Source organism: Populus alba, chromosome 1 (assembly GCF_005239225.2).
Source record: "Populus alba chromosome 1, ASM523922v2, whole genome shotgun sequence".
In the NCBI taxonomy this organism is placed as follows: Eukaryota; Viridiplantae; Streptophyta; class Magnoliopsida; order Malpighiales; family Salicaceae; genus Populus; species Populus alba.
In genome coordinates, this window is record NC_133284.1 from 3,301,210 (window position 1) to 3,323,497 (window position 22,288).

General features: G+C 38.9%; 1 protein-coding gene and 1 pseudogene across 1 annotated transcript; both read left to right on the plus strand.

The window, feature by feature from the left end:
* Nucleotides 1-259: 259 nt before the first annotated feature.
* LOC118053987 (uncharacterized) lies at nucleotides 260-2,603 on the plus strand (annotated as a pseudogene).
* Nucleotides 2,604-4,874: 2,271 nt separating this feature from the next.
* LOC118053928 (mediator of RNA polymerase II transcription subunit 15a) lies at nucleotides 4,875-21,466 on the plus strand. Its single transcript, XM_073406117.1, has 12 exons — nucleotides 4,875-4,973; nucleotides 16,228-16,342; nucleotides 16,572-16,679; nucleotides 16,815-17,346; nucleotides 17,745-17,794; nucleotides 17,969-18,043; nucleotides 18,138-19,231; nucleotides 19,275-19,374; nucleotides 19,475-19,786; nucleotides 20,479-20,670; nucleotides 20,764-20,852; nucleotides 20,988-21,466. Exons 4-12 carry the CDS (start codon nucleotides 16,842-16,844, stop codon nucleotides 21,193-21,195), a joined length of 2,625 nt encoding a protein of 874 aa, XP_073262218.1. The 5' UTR covers nucleotides 4,875-4,973; nucleotides 16,228-16,342; nucleotides 16,572-16,679; nucleotides 16,815-16,841; the 3' UTR covers nucleotides 21,196-21,466.
* The last annotated feature ends 822 nt before the right edge of the window (nucleotides 21,467-22,288 follow it).

The following is a 22,288-nucleotide window of genomic DNA, read 5'->3' on the forward strand; positions in this document are numbered from 1 at the left end:
TAAACTAAACTATAAAAAGATAAAAAAAAAATTATAGTTCACTAGATAAATTTATCTTAAATTTTATAATCTTTTTTATTTATAAAATGAATAGTATTTATTTTTATAAATATAAAAAATTAATACTTTGTGAACTATAATTGTACAATATTATTAATAACTAGTACAATATTATGAATAATTAGTTAAGTTATTGAATAATAAGATAAAATAAATAAAGATATTTAATATTGTGTAACTTGAAGATACTATGATTATAATGCCATTAAGTAATCATATATATTGTTAAAGATTTTTTTAACAAAAAGAAGGACTGAGTAATTGGAATATCTTAGTATATATATTTTCTATTATAAATAATGCATTTATGGTAATAACCCTAGTTTTAAGAACGTGTCCATATATTTATCAGAATCTAGAATTTATCAGCTTTATGTTCCCGTCTCTTGCTCGATTTGAAGCCTTCTAGTGATGATTCTATTCGTGGATCAAAGCTAGATCTCAATATTTTTTGCCCTAGTAATGGAGTCTCTTCTCATGCAAATGAGTCAACAGATGAGAATCTGAAACCAGACGAATCTAGGGTTTTCATCTGCAAGGATCAAGGGCTGGATGCGGATGCTTCTGGGCATTTTCCATGCTTTCCATATTGAAGCCTTGCAACACACCCTTATTATGGATCATTTAATAGGTCACTTGGGGGTGAGGATGGATTCCTTGAATCACAAGCCATCATCTTATCCATCGTTTTGGCCTTGGTGGGTGGTCGTCGAAGCAGACCATGACGAACACACAACCTTCCACTGAAAGGCTAAGATTGGAGAGTTTGAATGCTCTTAATGGTGGATTTAGAAATTCTGCTTCCACTTCTTCCTCAAGGCTTGAGGACATTAATGGCGTATTTCGCAACTTTGGTGTTTCTTCGTCGACATTGCCTCTTTTTTTTCTCATTAATTAAATTAATTAACTAGTGAGTTTCTGAAATAGTTGAAAGATTCTCACTCGAGTTTGATCTTCATGCGAGATGTAGTGAACTAAAGAGGTAAAGGATGCAAAAAAATATTAATATAATCAAGCCTGTTCAATCTGGCATGATTTTTAGTTATTTAATTAACCAAGCCAAATCTAATTCAAACTCAAACTCGTTATAATTGAAAAGAAGAAGAAAAAGAATAGAACATTGCCGTTTTAATTAAAACGGTTAATCTGGAGGTTGACTCAGATCCCTTTTCATGTCAATTCTGCTAACACCCATGACTTCAATTTTCCCCATATTTTTTCTTCAAATAAATTCCAAACAAAGGTATATTAATTTGGCAGCTTTTTCCAGATATCTGAACGGTTGTTTCTTCAAAATCTTACAATCTGCCCTGTTGATATTAGTGAACTATTAGCGAGTGGACGATTTCTAGGAGAGGACCAAACCTAAGATGAGCAGAGCATATGGCGCGATGCAGGGGAACCCAATTAATGGACAGTTCATTCAGAGAGTAGGGAAAGAGCGCGAGGAAACCGAAACGTTAGTTACCGTTGAATTGTCTGAAAACATTTCGACTTTGATTTCCATATTGATTTCTTCAATCTGGATACCACACTGGATAACTTCATTATATACTCGCACCCACAAACTCAAACATTCGAGGAGAAAAGATCAGTTCTTATCCGTGTAACGTTGTTTTTCCTGTTGCTTCAATGGAGAAAAAGCAACGATTTTGTGTTTCTCGTTCTCGTTTTGCTGCCAAGAAAATACAGGATTCGAATAAAAGAAAAGAACGTGACCATCAAGAAGCCGAGAGTGAAGTTTTTACCGGGTTACGGTCACAATCAAGCAGCGCAGTTGGTTCCATTGTTTCTTCAAGAACTCCAGGGAGGGTTTTGAAGGAACCAAGGCTTTCTAATGACAATTGGGTTAACAGGAGGTTAACTCTGCCGGTCGTGATTCGAGAAGTAATGAAGTAGTGTTACTTGGGTTGCTGCCACCTTTCAGCGAGAACCCTAGCTGGGTCAAGAAGCCAGAAACAAGCGCCACAGTTAGTGCCATTGCTGATTCAAGAATTCCAGGGAGGGTTTCAAAGGAATTAAAGCTTTTTGATGATTCCCAATAATTCTTCTGGTCCTGATTCAAGAAACAAAGAGTCTGCAGAATTATAGCCTTGGGGATTTGCTAGAGGAGGCGTCTAGTAGGGTATCGACTCAACTAAGTTCTTATCATCATGATCCATTCAAGATCAAGAAGAAGATGAAACCAAGTGACTTGAGCTATCTATGCTGGCTACCTGTGTCTGTTGATTCAGCGGAGAAACATGCCCTGCCTTTTGAATGAAGATCAAATCAAACAGGCTGATGGAGCGAATCAAGAAAACAATGAGAGCAATGGTTAGAAGATCTGGGCTCGGGATATGAATACTGAAACTATGCATCAGCTGGTCTTCAAAAGATGGAGAACTTCTAAAAGCAATGTTTTCAATAATGGCTGGACAGAGCTCTTCGTTAAAAGGAGGAATCTGGTTGAAGGTGATGAAACTGGACTCTATTGGGACGGTGATCACTCGAGATTTCACTTCAGTGTTCTGAATAGGGCTGCTGCCACTGCCGGAGACTGAAGATTAGGGTTGATTTTTTTTTTTTTTTGTTTAATGGACAGAACAAATTCAAGCCTGTCAAACCATAGGTATTCAAAAGTTGGCTCATTATATAACCATTAAACGAAAGAAAATACGTGCTAATTCGAAATAAAATTAATTCAATCACAAGTGTTCTGATTTTCTTTTTTCTTTTCTGTGTGGAATTATTTTTGAAAATTCTCATAAAAAACTCGCCATATACCACCCACCCACCGTCAATGGTTGCGTTCATATCATTGCAGCCTCTTCTCCTTCTTCGCATTCATTTCTCCCTAACTGCAGTAACAAAAGAACAATTCACAGAACAGTCCCCATTACTACACAACCACCAACCTCGCATCAGAAATCCAAATCTATCACACAGAGCATTCTGAGTTGGGTTTTTTCTGCATTGAATTGTTTCTGACAATTCTCATCAAGAACTTGCCATATATAATTCTCTTAATTAGTCAGGATTGGGCTGGTGGCTGAAGGGTGGTGCTCCCACATGATTCGAAACCAATCCAACCTCGTCGAGCATTCTAAAACTGGCAATATTTTTCTGTAATGGATTGTTCTAGACTGCTCATCATGGACTTACCATCTAGCACCCACTGGAAAGTTACTGCAATTCTTTAGATGGTCCAAATCATGAGGGAATTAGGTCGATGGTTAGGAGGATGTGCTTCCGCGTGGTCAAGTCAGAAAGAAACTCTCATGATTTTTCCGTCTTGGTTAATCTTAGCATGCATTTAACCGGATCAAAGAGTAGATTTAGTGTCTGTTTGGAATTGCGGTGAAAATTATGTTTCCAAATAAAACCTTAGACTCCATATGCAAAAAAAACTAATCCAATATTATCCATTAAAAAAAAAAAAAAGTTATATATCCTCAAGGTGTCTTAAATGAATTTGCTCATCTTGAACTCAAATATAATGGAAGGTTGCAAAAAGAAATTCCTCATAAATATACCAATATATATATATATATATATATATATATATATATATATATATATATATCATCTAAAACCTCATGAATAAAAATATAGTTTTGATGTACAAAAAATTAAGTTGAAATTTATTAATCAACGCGATCCGTATTAGCAAATACACATTTAATGATCAATAAAATAAATAAAAATAAAAAATAAAATACTTCATGATGAATTAACATAATCAACTCGATCTCTTTCATTGTAATTCAAATTCAAGCCTGAAGGAGTTAGGATAAGCACAATTAATTTCTTTTTGCATAATAATTTAAATGATAAGTGAATTTATTTTTTGTATTATTTTAAATATAAGGAAAGTAGTAGAAAAGCAATTTCTAGCAAATACATATATGGTTTATTTAAGAAAAGATATCTTAGCATTATGCCTTTTCCGCTCGAATTGAGATTATGATAGAATTTTAAAATAAAATAAAATAAAATAGTAGAACAACTAAAAATTTCAGTAAACAAATACTAACAATTTGGATACCAAATACTTATTTTTCCTTAACTACTTAATTAATTCTCGCAATTAAAAAGTAACACGTAATTAATAACGTTAAATCATCTAAAATTTAATTGAAAGAGGACTTAATCTCACACGAATATTAACATTTAAATAAGGAAGTTACAATTGGCTTCGAGAGGGATGAACACCGTCATCTCAATCTCCCCTGGCGTGATCCCATTTCCAGCACAAAAGAGCAAGGATAAGTACAGAGGTTACAGCCTAATCAATGGGCCCAAGCTTCCATATCTACACGCTTACCCTCACTGGCTCCTGCTATAAAAGCCGGCCATTTTCCCTCCTCTTCACAGTTCACACTTCACAGCGAGCGGGAGAAAAAAAGAAGAAGAAAAGGTGAGTACTGTTTCGTTTCCTTGACTCACAAGTCTCTTGCAATATCGTCTCTGCTCTTCTGCTTTCAAGCGAAAATCTTCAAAATCTTATTGCTTCTGTTGCTTCGAAACAGACGACATTTTCTTCACGTGGAAACGGTATGCCTCAAAAATGGATTTTCAGGTTTTGGATGATTCTGTTTTTGTGGGCTTTATAGGGTTTATTACGTGAAAATGTATGGGTAGGAAGTAACAGGACACTAAAAGACGTTTATAATACGTGTGAGTGTGTTTTTCAAAGAAAAAAAATGTATGGTTTGATGTTTTTATTTGTTTTATGCCTTGATTTATTGAGAACAACCAATTCTTATGGATTTTTCATTTGTAAATCTGAAATGAGTGTATGAATCTTGATGATTTTTGCTTCCTCCTGTTATGGATTAGGAAAATTGGAGTTGGAGGTGTCAACATATGGAAGACAGTGACTGGAGAAGTGATTTATCAGCAGAATTTCGTCGAGATGCTGTCAATGATATGTAAGTGAGATGCCATTTTATCAATAATTAAGAGATTTTATTGATATTTGTATCGGTTAAACCGTGGGGTTTAATTGGTTGTGGTTTTAGCGTCTTCAAATTGGTCTTGATTTTAATTCACTGGGAAGAAATAATATGATGATTTGCACACCAATTACATGGTTGTTGTCGCACGTGTGCGGCGGCGCGGCGATCGTCCACCCTCAAGGAAAAAAAATCAGAATATTTATTCCTGACAAAAAGGGAGAGACAAGGAATTCTTGTCTCTACATGTGAAAATATGGACTGGGAGTCGCCACCTAGTATTCTGGTTACTAGGAACCTTAACTGGTCTTTAGAGATCGGGTACGGAGACTGGTTGCGTAAAGGGAAGGTATTAGCACCCCAACTACGCCCTACCTAAGGTAGGCTGCATTGTTTTGTCTAATAAAATCTAAGTCATGTTGTGGTTTCCTATTGTCCAAAATATGCATTACATGTAATGTCATACCCCGGGTTCTATTGTCCAAACAAAAAAAGAATTAAATATCTGGAATACGCATTACGTGTAATGTCATACCCCAGGTTTTATTGTCCAAAAAAAAGAATTAAATATCCGGAATATGCATTACGTGTAAAGTCATACCCCGGATACTAAGAGCCAAACAAAAATTTTTGTTGTTTTTGAAATATTGGCCAATATTCTCTTGACTTTAATAAACTGGTTATTAAAGCCAAAATGCATGCTAAAACATTTTTTTGTGTATGAAAAAAAATACAATATGAATTTTTAGCTTTGAGACACTTGGCCGTATGCACAAAAAACATTTTTTTCTTTTTTCTCAATTTTTTTTGTATTTTTGGAAGTTTTTTTTGATGAAAACCGGGTATTTTTAATATCAGATTTTTGTATTTTTAACAACATAAAATACCACCCAATATTAATCAAAACGACATAAAAACTACACGGAAAAATTATAAAATGCTGAAACAAATATTTTTGATTTTTTTTCTTTGAAATGGGCCGGGTCAGGCCCAAATACATGGGCTGGGCCGAACCTGGCCCAAATGCATGGGCTGGTCACTGTGCACATAGTAACCGGGGGTACTGTACACACAGTGACCAAAGAATTAATTAGCAAATGCACAGTAAAGTGAATTAATTAGCCAGTTACTGTGCATAGCACAGTAACTAGCTAATTAATTCTGCAGAACGTAAACGTTCTGCATGAACTGAAGCAAAAAAAACGACGGGAAAGGTAGGACGTTACCTGGAGCTGTGTTGATGCTGGCAGCAGCTGATGCAGCAGGGGTGGCGGCGGCGGCGCTGGCGGTTCGCGGTGGCCGGCGGTTTTCCTTCTCTCTCTCTCCTCTTTTTTTTCCTGTTTTCTTCTCTGCTTCTTCCCTTCTTCTTCTCTGCCTTCTCTCCTCTCTTCTCACTCTCTTCTCCCTTCTGTTACCTCTTCGGTTCCCTCTCTCTCCGTCCTCCTTCCTCTTCTCTTCCCCCTCTCTCGGGTCTCCTCTCCTCTATTTATAGAGCCCGTGAGCATGTTTTTTTCATTGTGGAGCCAAGGAACGGGTCATGCGGCGGCTGGTCGGGCGCGGCTGTCCAGGCGTGCCTACCTCAGTTTCGGCGGTGCGGTAGGTGGTCGGCCAATGTCTTCGGTCGGTGGGCTAGAGGGACCGACGGTCGGTGGGCTTGAGGGACCGACGTCATTAAATATGCATTCTTTTTCCTTCTTTGCTGCTGTGTGTTCGGCGGGGAAGAAAGGGGAACAGTGCCGTTCAAAACGGCACTGTTTTGAGCTTTTTTTTTTTTTTTTTTTTTTTTTTTTTAAATTTCTTTCTTTTTTTTTTTTTTTTTGTATTTATTATTTTTTTTATGGGGACCCAAAAATGGGTTACAACAGTTGCCCCCCTCTTTACAATGCTTACGGAGCAGAGATTTGTGCATAGTAAGTGTTGTAAAGAAAAAAAACATTGGTCTTCCAAAACTGGTCGTCTCAAAATTTGATTGACCTAAAACTTCAACCGGACCCAAAGTCCTGTGTATGGTTGGGTTAAACTGAGATTCCTTTCGCCAATCCCCTTTACCCGAAAAAAAGGAAAGAATGTGAAGTGTGGTCTCATTGTAATGGGTGACCTACCCAGAAAAATGTTGGTGAGGGCTCAAAGGCGCACTTAAAATGGAGGTAGGGTTACAAAACGCTCTACCTGGCTGGTGGTGGCACAAAGGCACACTTGGAATGAGTTGAGGGCTCAAAGGCACACTTAAAAGGAGGTAGGGTTAGAAAACACACTACCAAAGGGATGAGGGCTCAAAGGCGCACTCAAAAGGAGGTAGGGTTAGAAAACGCACTACCAAAGGGATGAGGGCTCAAAGGCGCACTCAAAATGGAGGTGAGGGCTCAAAGGCACACTCAAAAGGAGGTAGGGTTAGAAAACGCACTACCTAAGGGATGAGGGCTCAAAGGCGCACTCAATAATGGAGGTAAGGGCTCAAAGGCGCACTCAAAAGGAGGTAGGGTTAGAAAACGCACTACAAAAGGAATGAGGGCTCAAAGGCGCACTCAAAATGGAGGTGAGGGCTCCAAGGCGCACTCAAAAGGAGGTAGGGTTAGAAAACGCACTACCGAAGGGATGAGGGCTCAAAGGCGCACTCAATAATGGAGGTGAGGGCTCAAAGGCGCACTCAAACGGAGGTAGGGTTAGAAAACGCACTACCGAAGGGATGAGGGCTCAAAGGCGCACTCAAAATAGAGGTGAGGGCTCAAAGGCGCACTCAAAAGGAGGTAGGGTTAGAAAACGCACTACCGAAGGGATGAGGGCTCAAAGGCGCACTCAAAATGGAGGTGAGGGCTCAAAGGCGCACTCAAACGGAGGTAGGGTTAGAAAACGCACTACCGAAAGGATGAGGGCTCAAAGGCGCACTCAAAATGGAGGTGAGGGCTCAAAGGCGCACTCAAAAGGAGGTAGGGTTAGAAAACGCACTACCGAAGGGATGAGGGCTCAAAGGCGCACTCAAAATGGAGGTGAGGGCTCAAAGGCGCGCTCAAAATGGAGGTAGGGTTAGAAAACGCACTATCGAAGCGATGAAGGCTCAAAGGCGCACTCAAAATGGAGGTGAGGGCTCAAAGGCGCACTCAAAAGGAGGTAGGGTTAGAAAACGCACTACCGAAGGGATGAGGGCTCAAAGGCGCACTCAAAATGGAGGTGAGGGCTCAAAGGTGCACTCTAAAGGAGGTAGGGTTAGAAAACGCACTACCGAAGGGATGAGGGCTCAAAGGCGCACTCAAAATGGAGGTGAGGGCTCAAAGGCGCGCTCAAAATGGAGGTAGGGTTAGAAAACGCACTACCGAAGCGATGAGGGCTCAAAGGCGCACTCAAAATGGAGGTGAGGGCTCAAAGGCGCACTCAAAAGGAGGTAGGGTTAGAAAACGCACTACCGAAGGGATGAGGGCTCAAAGGCGCACTCAAAATGGAGGTGAGGGCTCAAAGGCGCACTCAAAATGGAGGTAGGGTTAGAAAACGCACTACCGAAGGGATGAGGGCTCAAAGGCGCACTCAAAATGGAGGTGAGGGCTCAAAGGCGCACTCAAAATGGAGGTAGGGTTAGAAAACGCACTACCGAAGGGATGAGGGCTCAAAGGCGCACTCAAAATGGAGGTGAGGGCTCAAAGGCGCACTCAAAAGGAGGTAGGGTTAGAAAACGCACTACCGAAGCGATGAGGGCTCAAAGGCGCACTCAAAATGGAGGTGAGGGCTCAAAGGCGCACTCAAAAGGAGGTAGGGTTAGAAAACGCACTACCGAAGGGATGAGGGCTCAAAGGCGCACTCAAAATGGAGGTGAGGGCTCAAAGGCGCACTCAAAAGGAGGTAGGGTTAGAAAACGCACTACCGAAGGGATGAGGGCTCAAAGGCGCACTCAAAATGGAGGTGAGGGCTCAAAGGCGCACTCAAAAGGAGGTAGGGTTAGAAAACGCACTACCGAAGGGATGAGGGCTCAAAGGCGCACTCAAAATGGAGGTGAGGGCTCGAAGGCGCACTCACAAGGAGGTAGGGTTAGGAAACGCACTACCAAAGGGATGAGGGCTCAAAGGCGCACTCAAAATGGAGGTGAGGGCTCGAAGGCGCACTCAAAAGGAGGTAGGGTTAGAAAACGCACTACCAAAGGATGAGGGCTCAAAGGCGCACTCAAAATGGAGGTGAGGGCTCGAAGGCGCACTCACAAGGAGGTAGGGTTAGAAAACGCACTACCAAAGGGATGAGGGCTCAAAGGCGCACTCAAAATGGAGGTGAGGGCTCGAAGGCGCACTCAAAAGGAGGTAGGGTTAGAAAACGCACTACCAAAGGGATGAGGGCTCAAAGGCGCACTCAAAATGGAGGTGAGGGCTCGAAGGCGCACTCACAAGGAGGTAGGGTTAGAAAACGCACTACCAAAGGGATGAGGGCTCAAAGGCGCACTCAAAATGTAGGTGAGGGCTCAAAGGCGCACTCAAAAGGAGGTAGGGTTAGAAAACGCACTACCAAAGTTGATGTTGAAACAATGATTGTCAATGTTGAAAAGCAAATGCATTATGATTGATATGCATGTATACTTACCTGAGAAATATAGGCCCCCATTTCTTCATGGTGTCTTTGTTTTCTCTCAAAAGTTGTGGTGTTGGTAGTAAACGTCGATGGCTTTTCCACTTTTGCTTACTCGGGTTACATATTGTGATCTTGACCTCTGGGAAGAGTTTGATGTCATCATACATCTTTGTCCTTCACCGTTTATCTCAAGAGTTGCCAATTTTGCCCGACATTTTCTTTAGAAAAGGAATCATGGAGCCAGCCCTACCATGTGTATTTGATTGCCCCCCAGCTTGATCATGCCCCCCAAGTGTTCAACTTGGGTTTGGTTTGGGGTGAGGATATGTGAAAGTAAGTTTGGGTTTTTTGGTACAATGAAATGTTTTCATGCAAAATTTTTGGAACTTTCCAAGTTATTCCAATCACAAAAATTATTTTGACATTGGTTCAAAATAAACTTGTTCTAAAAAATTCAAGTGATTCCTATGGATAGGTTTCTTGAAGTGATGAAAGATTTTTGCTTTTGGTTAAAGATGAAGGTGACATCTGGTTGGTCACAAAAGGTTTAAATGTCAATTTGAGGGTTATTGAGAACCGAATTGATTCAAAGCATTTATTTTATTTGCATGAATAATGATTTGACCCGCACGAGAAAGCACTGCCTACCTATCCAGATTGCTTGCCTTTGATCAGAAAGGGCTTGATTAGGCACGTAATGTAGGCTTGGGCTTTTGGCTATGAAGAAAATGATATATGTAGGCTCAAAAGGTGTTTAAGGGACTTTAAGACTAAGGATCACAAGTGCTTATATCCCAAACTCTTTTGTTCATACATTCCTGGACCTTGTAATTGATTTGTAAAATGGTCCACGGTGCCCCCCAGTATTGGGCTTGGGCTCTTTCTCTTTGTTTTTGTTTTCTTCATTTGATTTTGAGCATCATTGCATTGGCCTTGTAATTTTTGCTCAAAATTTTTGGATCCTTTGGATTTTTCTTCATGCCCCCTAGCTTTGTATGGGCACCTTTGATGATTGAGAATTTTCTTTTATGCCCCCCAGTATTGTTTGGGCACTTTCATTGTTTGAAGACTTTTTCATGCCCCCAAGAGTTATTTGGGCACTTTCAATCATTATGTATTTTTTTGCACTTGCCCCCCAGTGTAGGGGTGTGATCCTAGCCAGGGTTATTTCCAAAAAAACACTACTGGGCTCAACATGGGACTGCAAATGATATATTTCAGTCTTGTGAAAGGATTATCAAAGATGGCCTTTCCTCATCTCAAATGTACTGCAGTGAGGATCGATAGGTCTTGCTTTCATGCGCATATGCAAAGTGATTTATTCAGTCAAATAAAACTCAGCTTTTGAGTCACCTCATAGTGTTTATTGTCTTTTTTTTTCTTTCAAGTTTTCTAGGTATATGTGTACCTATTTCAGGAATCACTTGAATTTTCAAAATGCATTTGTTTTGGACAAATATCAACACGATTTTTGTTTTTGTACTCACTTTGAAGGTCCCAAAAAAATATCCTTGAAAACATATGAGATTAATGTATGGGTTTGGAAGAAAGGAACACCAAAGGATTCTTCATGTTGTAGTGTTGTGAGCAAAGTTGCGCTCAAAATGTTATTTACATGTAATAACAACAAAGAAGAGTGATGTGAACACAAGAAAACACATGATCTTATTTCACAAGAGAAGCTCATTAACAGAGAAAGTCTTATTCAAAAGCATTAATAAAAGGAAATAACAAGGCAGGCTTCATTCCTCTATTTTGGCGAATTTGTTCATAGGCTAAACTCCTCTGAAAAAGCTCTGCGTAGAGGACTCAAAGACAATGCGGAATAACACCACGGTCAAAAATTCAAGCTATCATGCTGGACCATTGATGCTTTCCAATTCCCCAAACATTCCATCTTAATATGCTTCAAGCATGATTAGGCAGCGGGTTCGTGTTCACATTGGGGGCGTCTTCCAATTCTATCCAACCAGCCTTGATTAATTGCAGAAGCTTTCTCTTGAAGGCGTTGCAGGTATAGATGCTATGCCCAGTAATACCGGCATGGTATTCACAATTGAGTTCTGGCTTGTACCAATTAGGATAAGGTGGCTGCAGAGGTGTTAGAGGTTCTGGAGCTATTTGCCCGATGCTCAAAAGCTTTTGATACATCTCATTCAGGGTAACGGTAGTGGAGGTAGTTGTTCTTGAACCCTTTGGAAATTTCCAATTTGGCTTTTGGCTTGAAAGTTTTGGGGTTCAGGTTTTTTGATGTTGGCAATTCGGGATGGAGTATGGTAATTTTGGGATGTATTTGTTTTACCCTTGTAGCCATGTTCAACATGGTGAACCTCTTTTCTTTCGACGCCTCTTTTCGCGGTTGGTGCAAGCAATTCTACCACTCTTGACACCTTGCTCTATGCGTTCACACACAATCACAGCATCAGTGAATTGTTGGGGCTGAACTACCCATCATATGTTCGTAATATGGTGCTTTAAGTGTGTTGGCAAATAAAGAGACCATCTCTTTGTCCAGAAGTGGGGATGTACTTGAGCAGCTAATTCTCGCCATCTTTGAGCATATTCCCTTATGCTTCTTTTATCCTTTTTCTCTATATTGGACAAACTGGTTCTGTCGGGCGCAATGTCCATGTTGTACTTGTATTGCTTGACGAAAGCATCCACAAGATCTTTCCAGTTGCGAATTTTTGTGTTATCCAATCTCATGTACCAACTCAAAGTTGCCCCACTTAAACTGTCTTGGAAAAAGTGCATTAGTAGTTTTTCATCATGTACTACCTCAGCCATTTTATTGCAGTAGGACCTGAGATGGGTTATGGGCATTGTGTTCCACTGTATTTTGATGAATTCAGGAACACGAAATTTCTTTGGGATAACCACATTTGGGACCAAACACATCTCTGCTGCCCGGACCGGGTCATATAAGTCTATCCCTTCAATAGCTTTGAGTCTGGCTTCCAATGCCTCTATCTTAGCTTGATCAATGCTATCAGATGACTTAGCCTTGTAGGACTCATTAGCAGATGCCTTCACGACTGTTGGGGATGGTGTAGGTGTCGTTGACTGCACAAATGTTGGATTTTGCTGAGGTTCTTGACCATGTTCGCTCATTCTTTCCTCAGGTTGAACTGTAGTAGGAGCCGGATTAAAGGTGATCGGTTGATTAGAAGGACCTTCATCAGAGGTATTTCTTAGTGTTTGCTTGAGTAAGCTAGTGAGGTGAGCCACACTAATTTTCAGAGACTCCAACTCTTCGTGCAAATAGGCATCACGTTGAGCACGCTCTTCATCTTCCATGTTTCTTGCTCGAAAGTCGGGGTGTTGTAGACTTTTTGGGGACCTATATTTCAAACTGACATGTATGCATGTTAAATGTATGAACATGTAATCTATATGACGAACTCGCCCTTTGAGGGGTGACATATGGTCACAACTTTTGTATGATGAAACAAGAATCTTGATTCTTGCACAAACTCTACAATGAAAATTTTCTGAGCGACGGTCATTGTGTCACCCAAAAGTCTGGAGTTCAAGATGCTTCAAGAAGGGCTTGCTCGGATGCAAAACAATGTATACGGAGCACACATCCTAAAGACAGGTTTTATTATGTGAACACGGGTAGATTGGCTATTCAGTCTCTAAAAAAAGGTCTCTTGTTGTCCCAGTGATCGCCCTCGTGAAGGCAATATGGGGGCTTGTAGGCAATGGGTTGGCACGTGTCCAACTATTACCAGTCTAAGCACTCAACGAAGAGTTGGGGTTTACACAAACTTAAACCTTGACTAAAAGTCATAAGGTAAGCTGCTAGTCCCCCTCTTAACTTAAAGTTTTTCAGTACAAACTCTCATATGAATGATGCATGACACAATCTATAATGCAAGAACAAATATGTACAAATTTAAAGCATACGAGCAAATAACTAAAGGAAATTCATCTTAAAAATAAAACACAATAAATCCAAAGAAAAAAACTAGACAAAACAATGCTTAGTCCACAAGCTCCCCAGTGGAGTCGCCATTCTGTCGCACGTGTGCGGCGGCGCGGCGATCGTCCACCCTCAAGGAAAAAAAAATCAGAATATTTATTCCTGACAAAAAGGGAGAGACAAGGAATTCTTGTCTCTACATGTGAAAATATGGACTGGGAGTCGCCACCTAGTATTCTGGTTACTAGGAACCTTAACTGGTCTTTAGAGATCGGGTACGGAGACTGGTTGCGTAAAGGGAAGGTATTAGCACCCCAACTACGCCCTACCTAAGGTAGGCTGCATTGTTTTGTCTAATAAAATCTAAGTCATGTTGTGGTTTCCTATTGTCCAAAATATGCATTACATGTAATGTCATACCCCGGGTTCTATTGTCCAAACAAAAAAAGAATTAAATATCTGGAATACGCATTACGTGTAATGTCATACCCCAGGTTTTATTGTCCAAAAAAAAGAATTAAATATCCGGAATATGCATTACGTGTAAAGTCATACCCCGGATACTAAGAGCCAAACAAAAATTTTTGTTGTTTTTGAAATATTGGCCAATATTCTCTTGACTTTAATAAACTGGTTATTAAAGCCAAAATGCATGCTAAAACATTTTTTTGTGTATGAAAAAAAATACAATATGAATTTTTAGCTTTGAGACACTTGGCCGTATGCACAAAAACATTTTTTTCTTTTTTCTCAATTTTTTTTGTATTTTTGGAAGTTTTTTTTGATGAAAACCGGGTATTTTAATATCAGATTTTTGTATTTTTAACAACATAAAATACCACCCAATATTAATCAAAACGACATAAAAACTACACGGAAAAATTATAAAATGCTGAAACAAATATTTTTGATTTTTTTTCTTTGAAATGGGCCGGGTCAGGCCCAAATACATGGGCTGGGCCGAACCTGGCCCAAATGCATGGGCTGGTCACTGTGCACATAGTAACCGGGGGTACTGTACACACAGTGACCAAAGAATTAATTAGCAAATGCACAGTAAAGTGAATTAATTAGCCAGTTACTGTGCATAGCACAGTAACTAGCTAATTAATTCTGCAGAACGTAAACGTTCTGCATGAACTGAAGCAAAAAAAAAACGACGGGAAAGGTAGGACGTTACCTGGAGCTGTGTTGATGCTGGCAGCAGCTGATGCAGCAGGGGTGGCGGCGGCGGCGCTGGCGGTTCGCGGTGGCCGGCGGTTTTCCTTCTCTCTCTCTCCTCTTTTTTTTCCTGTTTTCTTCTCTGCTTCTTCCCTTCTTCTTCTCTGCCTTCTCTCCTCTCTTCTCACTCTCTTCTCCCTTCTGTTACCTCTTCGGTTCCCTCTCTCTCCGTCCTCCTTCCTCTTCTCTTCCCCCTCTCTCGGGTCTCCTCTCCTCTATTTATAGAGCCCGTGAGCATGTTTTTTTCATTGTGGAGCCAAGGAACGGGTCATGCGGCGGCTGGTCGGGCGCGGCTGTCCAGGCGTGCCTACCTCAGTTTCGGCGGTGCGGTAGGTGGTCGGCCAATGTCTTCGGTCGGTGGGCTAGAGGGACCGACGGTCGGTGGGCTTGAGGGACCGGCGTCATTAAATATGCATTCTTTTTCCTTCTTTGCTGCTGTGTGTTCGGCGGGGAAGAAAGGGGAACAGTGCCGTTCAAAACGGCACTGTTTTGAGCTTTTTTTTTTTTTTTTTTTTTTTTAAATTTCTTTCTTTTTTTTTTTTTTTTTTATTTATTATTTTTTTATGGGGACCCAAAAATGGGTTACAACAGTTGTCATGATTCCCCTTGTTTGTGGAGCATATAATCTTCCCAGACGAAAATCTTTCTCCACTATAAAAATACCCAGCATAATGTTCTTAGAGCATAATCTCCTCAAATGGAAAGTCAGTAAATTTTTTTTTTTTTTTTTGACGTGTGGACTATCTCATTACGGATAAAAAGTTATGTTAATTACTAGTTAAAATCCTGAAATAGCAAGAATATTATAGCTATAAAAAAAATATCTAAAATATTCAGTTTTTATTCATTTAAATCTCACTTATTTACAAGTTGTTACAACCATTTATATAAAAAACTCTAATAATAATAATAATGAGTAGGAATATATATATATATAAAACTATTCCATTCAAATAAAAAAAAACTAGAAGAGGCTAAAAGTACTTAATAGAAAAAAATTGAAAAAATAAAATAAAATCTCTAGACTAAAAAAAAGTTTAATAAAAATATTTATTTTTTCAAAATACTCTTCTATCATGTTAGAATCTCAACACTCTTGTTTTTTTAGAATATCATCTAATAACTGATGATGAAAAGTATATAAATATCCTGTCAGTGATTTACTTTAGAAGGGAGACAATTGACCATATTCAAAGATTGTTTACTTAGATCTGCAAGCAGACTAGATTTACTTGTTTCACTAGCTGTTAAAATTGGTTGATCTGTACTGTTTTTATCAACAAAATCGAGTTCTATCAGAACAAACGAAGGTAAGCAAGCCACTGCATCGGCTAAGGTTAAATAGAGGCAAGAAAGATAACACAAGAACATTATAAAAACTACAATAGTAGTGTGTCCCTTGCTTCCATGATTACCAGTTAATTACCACCATTACATACACTTATTATGTTGGTGTCTGCGCCTTCCATCGTTATTTTGACCACATTTAACACCTTTCTGTGATTGAAAATTAATAATTGTTGTTATATAAACATTCAGAGTGGAGACAATAACGTAGACTGTCAAACCTTCTCCTCTGCAAGTGACTTTACCAAGTATACTAAAGTTGGCTGTAAACTTTGAGGAAAAAGCTTACTCGCGTGCCAAAAACAAGGTATCTTGATCTGCTATGAACTTCTAATCTAATCCCTTTCTTTGAAACAAACAAGTTTTGACGTTGATGCATGCCTTCTTTGATTATGATGATGCCTTTTACAACCTTCGTCATGATTTCTATCTATAGGGATTGTGGCATCTTATGTGAAACTAGACGCCAACATGTTTCTTGACAGTCTTCTTTCATTTATTCCCACAAGTTCTCACCAGTTACAATTGCCTTGTAGGAATCCCAAGTTCACAAACAAGATCAGTTATTTACTATCCATCATTCTGGATTGGAAAACCAGCATCAAGCAGCCCAACAGCATTTGCAAACGAACTTTGAGAACAAGGTAGCTTCTGCTCCTGTAATGCTTAGCTTGGCCAACTTACCGTCTACAAGGCCTCCTGATAGATGTTTAACTTAGGTCCCGAAGTCAAATGTTAGCCTGACTATCAACTTGAAAGATTCACCTGGCGATTTGCAGAATTCAGCAGAAAATTTAAAAGGTGAAATGGAACATTCTGGTAATTCCGGAAATTGCGAGCAAGAACAGGGAATACTGCATTCACCACAGGTTATTGCTCAGCAGAAACCGGAAGAATTTCTGAATTTTCAGCAAGGCTCCTGCCTGGAGCTTCAATCCTCAACACTTTCCATGGTTAAGAGTGATCCGCAAACAACCCCTGCGCAGCAGCAACAGACACAACAAGCTCCTTTTACACTTCACAATCCACCATCCATGGTTGAGCAGCCACTATTGTTGTCACAGCAGAAGGGACAAAAAGCAATTGCCACTGATGGGAGCCAAAAGCTATTAATTGCGCAAGAAAGCAGAGTCCCTGATCCGCAGCATCATCAACAACCGAAGTTACCATGCCCGTACAATGATTGCCAAAGCTTGCAGTCATGTTCACCGACTCCAGAGCAGAAACTGTTGTCTCAATCACAGCCACCAAAATTGCAACAGATTCTAAATTTGTCACGGCAAGATGAACAGAAAAGATCTCAAGCATCAGGTACCTTTCTTTATGCAAAACATATCCTCAGAAACAAATATGACAAGGGGAATTAGGAAACCAACAAATGTTATATAGGCTAGAAGGGAAGCTGTTTGACTTTGATCCACAGATTATGCAATCATGTATTTGTATTGTAGTTGATTGATATAATGGTGCCTGCTCACTGGGGATTTTTTTCAAGATATTCTATTTGGAAGTTGGATTGGAATTTAAAGTAAGTTGTGAACTGAGAAGATGTCTACATAGAAGTTTCCTTCAGTAGCTTTTTACTGGTTCTAAACATGAACAGGTACTTCTTTGGAACTGTTCCTTCAGCACAGCTCCTGTTCTGCCTGCCTTCTCTATTTTATGAGAGATTCTCAGTTGAACTGATGATAGATGTAATTGTTTTGTAGGAACCATAAAATCCGCTTCTGTGACGAAGCAGGAGGAGGCGTATCAGCAGGTATATCTTCCAGCATATAGAACTTGTTAAAATTTAATAATAGAAATGCAGCGAGTACTTGCAATGGAATGTGGTTCTATTTGGTGAGCTTTGATGCTCAAAAAGAGTTTTTGGCTGGCAGAAGCCAGAAGAAAGAGTAACCAATGTTTATTTTGGAGATTTATCACCTTTCAGGCTGAGTCTTCAAGGAGCACGTACGTAGTGGAACTGAAAGAGATGTGCCAAAGAGCCATCAATTTACTCCAACTGGTACTTTTGCACTTGACATAATTCTTGTAGGAACACGTTGCATGAACAGATTTTTTACTCTGTAAAATAATAAACTGTTCTTGCTTATCTACAGAATGATTTTGTTCATCAAGAATCAAGGTTGAAATTGGATAAAGCTATGAAGTATCTAGATTATCCTGATTGCAATAAATCTACCGAGAAGTTGGATCTAATTAAGAGGCAGATAAATTGTGTCTTTCAGTTTGCAATGCCGAGAAAACCAGCCTCTTCGCTTGTCCATGGACAACTTACTCCTAATTTGCACCCATTACAGAAGTCTCTGCAGCCGCATCCTCAAATTCATCAAGCAATGCCACCAGAGGATCAAAAGAAACCACCATTGCAATCAATGAACCCTCGGAGTTCTGCAATAAATCTGCAGGACAGCAACATGAGAACTTTTGGCGATAACTCTTTGCAGTATCCATCTAAGCTTGTGATCTCACAGCAAGATGACATAAAATCAGAGCAGCATTTGTGTGAATCAAATTCAGAGCGCGAAAATGTAGTGAATCCAGTGCCGCAAGTTTCCATGCGGTCTCTGCAGCTGCCATTAAGCACTCTTCCACAGCCAAATGATATCAAATTTCTTTTAAAAAACCACAGGAATGAACGAGCAAAAGCGAATTCCAGAAGAAGTTCTTCTGTAGCTCAACGTATGGACCCAAAACAAACGAAGTCCCTGCACCATGTATCCGCACAAAAGAAGAATCAAGAATCTCAACAGAGCCAAATGTGTCAGCAACTCATCAAGGGAAATCAAGAAGTTCCACAGCAGATGCAGGAGGATGATGAAATGCCACATCAGTTGAATGAAGTAAATGATGTGAAAATGACACAAGGAATAGAGCATGAAACAGCACTAAATCAGATACCTGAAGTCAAGAACTTGAAATTTAGACAAGTGACAGCTGTTAAATCTGGAGTTCCACCTTCCATTTCTTCCCCCAGGCACATTCAGACCGAACCTGTCCGGTTACCTCGACATTTTCCTCTGACCAACCAGCATAATATGCTGCGGTTGCAAACAATAGTTGGATCCCCTTCTCATTCTGTAAATTCACAGCCTGGGTTTTCTGCGGAATTCCTCTCCAATGATTCATCATACTTGAATACAGGTAAGAATGAACACGAACCTGTAACTGATGTAGTAGAATCGATCACACGGTTTGCCACTGGCACTGCTGATGTACCAACCTCACATCAACAGAAAATGTGAAAATGCAGATGGCTTTGGTTTTGATGCTTCAACCATCAATTTTGGAGAATCATGTGATGCTGAGAAGCCCATTCTACGCTTAATTAAAGCGGTTTGTCTGAAACAACTTGATTCTTCTCTTAGTTCATCAACCTGATGCTGAAGACTTGGACATGACTAATGAGATTTCAAATGTTGTTTATAAATTTCAGGTGAACTCAATTTCATCGAAAGCATTAAGTGCTTCTGTAAGTGAGTTTAGATCAGTAGTCAATCTGGCTGATAGCATGGCAGGATCAGTACCAGTTTATGGATCAAAAGGCTCAGTTAGTGAAGATTTAGGGGTCACGAGTAAGACTAATTCAGTTGGAAGATACTTTTCCATGGGTTGTAGCACATTTGGAATGAGGAAAGTGAAGCGCTCAACAAAAGCAGTTCCCTTGAATGATAAGACACCAGCTTGCCCGGAGAAATCTGACTCAGAGTCAACTACATTTTGCCCTAACAAGAAACCTAGGATTCAGGTATGTCAGCTGCACTTTCAGTGTTGAAATACTAAGATGTTACAACTTAATATTAAAGAAGGAAAACAAATGACTCGATTCAGCATCTTAGTGTATGTTTAGTATTGTGATAATTTTTGTGTTTGTAGTTTGAAAATGCAGATTTAAAAAATACTAGAAATTATAGTTTTTTTTAAACCCAAATTTTTATGTTAATTTGAGATGAAAAGCAGGTTTAAGTAATAAAAACCAAACAACTTCTAAAGTTGGGTTGGCTAAAAGCATCTCAAAGGGCACCACGCCACAATGTCACGGGCCAAATATGGCTAAGTAGGTTGGCTTCTCTCCTTCACTTCTGCTAGGTGCCGTACAACAGCATTGACTGAGTTCATGTCGTCGGTGCAGTTTGTCATCAGATTACTACAGAATCTGATACAGTTCGTTGGAACAACTCAATGCACTGCAACTTGTGATTAGTACGATAACAGATTCATGAAAATTTACCTTGCATCTCTTGGCACTCTTTCTAATATCTCCCCTGCATACACATTCTGTAGCTTCAAGTCTTAATATTGAATCAGTTAAAGGCTGCCATTTGCACTCGGACTGCCCTTTTGTCTTGTTTTGCCCTTAAAAAAGCACATCAACCCTACCCTTCCTGTTCCTTTCTCTCTTCTACTCAATTCCCGAAATCTTTCTGCCATTTATTGCAGGTCAGTCGTGCTGTGTTGAAGGAAATAGAGGAGATAAATCAGCAACTGATAGACACAGTGTTAGATATCAGTGATGAAGAAACCGACTCAACTACAGCTGGACCAGATGGTGGAGGAATCATTATCAAGTGCTCATTCATTGCTGTGTCCATTAGTCCAAACTTCAACTCGAAGGACGATTTCGATCAAATTGTAGGTCTTTGACTATTGCTTCTTCACATAAGCACCATGCATAGATCGCCGCCTTCATTTTCCCTATTGACCTTGTGCTCTATGGCCATGCAGTCAAAAATTCAGCCCTTAAAATTGCTTGTCCCCACAAAGTACCCTTATTGCTCACCTATAGTTCTCGAAAAGTTGCCAGAGGAAGTCAGGTAAGAAAAATGGGCTTTGTGTATTTGTTTTAAAGCACCTTACTTTCGGAACATGGTTCATCATTTTCTTCTGTTAATTATCCTCCAACACCCGGAAAGTTACACATAATTCTGAAAGTTCTTAATGATCAACAGTGAAAAGCATGATGATCTTTCAGTGAAGGCAAGGGTAAAGCTCAACTTGCATCTCAGAAGTCTATTGCAGCCCATGTCAATAGGGGAGATGGCTCGGACTTGGGATAAATGTGCTCGGACAGCTACTTCCGAGCATGCAGTGAAGAATGGGGGAGGTTGCGTTTTCTCAAAATATGGAACTTGGGAAAACTGCTTCAGTGCCGCATGATGAGGTGTTCATCTCCATTCCACACAATCCTCCTGCTAAGCAGCAAAGCATAGGGTTGTTGACTAAACTGAATAGACACAACCACAATACCTGGACGGTAATGTCTACAAGACCTTATAAAATCACATGTAAACAGAGATAGGTCAAGCATCTTCGAGATTTAAAGTGGATAAGCTTCGTTTTTCATCCCCTGCTATTGTTTTGCTTTGTTTTTCTGGTGAATTGTTAGCCTGTTAGCGTATTACTGGTACCATGTCATTTCCAGACAAAGTTATTAATTTGGTCCAGCTAGGTAGTTGAAGTTTAGTTTTGGATTCAAAAGCTAGCTTTATGAACTCTCAAAACACTTGATCTTCTCTCTAACTAATATTATTACCCAGAAAAAATAATGTTTGAGAAGATATTAATGTTTTATTTTAAAAAAAAATTATTAAAATAATAAAGAATAAATTTTACAAATTAAAAGATTGATTAAGAATGAAATTAAAAAATAATCTAATTTAATAAATTATCTAAAAATAATAATAATCAAAATACTGGAAATTAAATCTAACAAATAAAAAAAAAAGATGATGAAATTAAAATAATAATAATAATAATAATTTCATAAATTATTTCAAATAAAATAAGTAACAATAAAAAAATACGGATCAAATTTGATAAATAAAAAATTTCAATTAAAATAATAATAAGAGAAAAGCAAATAAAAATTATAAAAATAAAGACCAAAGTTAATACAAAAATTAAATTAAATTAATTTTTAAAGGATAAAATTAAAAACAAAAATTCAAATAAAATATATATCAATAAAAAATTTAAGAAACTAAATTTGATATAATCAGCAAATAATATGATACTTTTAAATTTTTTACGATTTTTAAAAAAATATTTTCTGCTAAAAAAAAATATTTTTCTAAAAATTAAATTAAATTTTTTTTAACTGAAAAATATTTTTTATTTATTAATATTTTTAATAATAAATACAAAATTAATTTTCAATAAATTACTTTCAAACAAACAAACTCACATTAATAACTTTCAATTCTATATCAATTTTCTTAAACTGAAAGGATTAACTGATTATTTTTCTAAT

Bases quoted from the DNA above. Each gene is read 5' to 3' on its own strand.
- LOC118053928 (XM_073406117.1), top strand. From the start codon at position 16,842: ATGGAACATTCTGGTAATTCCGGAAATTGCGAGCAAGAACAGGGAATA. The intron at 17,347-17,744 runs GTACCTTTCTTT...ATTGTTTTGTAG, and splicing joins GAAAAGATCTCAAGCATCAG to GAACCATAAAATCCGCTTCT. The intron at 17,795-17,968 runs GTATATCTTCCA...ATCACCTTTCAG, and splicing joins AGGAGGAGGCGTATCAGCAG to GCTGAGTCTTCAAGGAGCAC.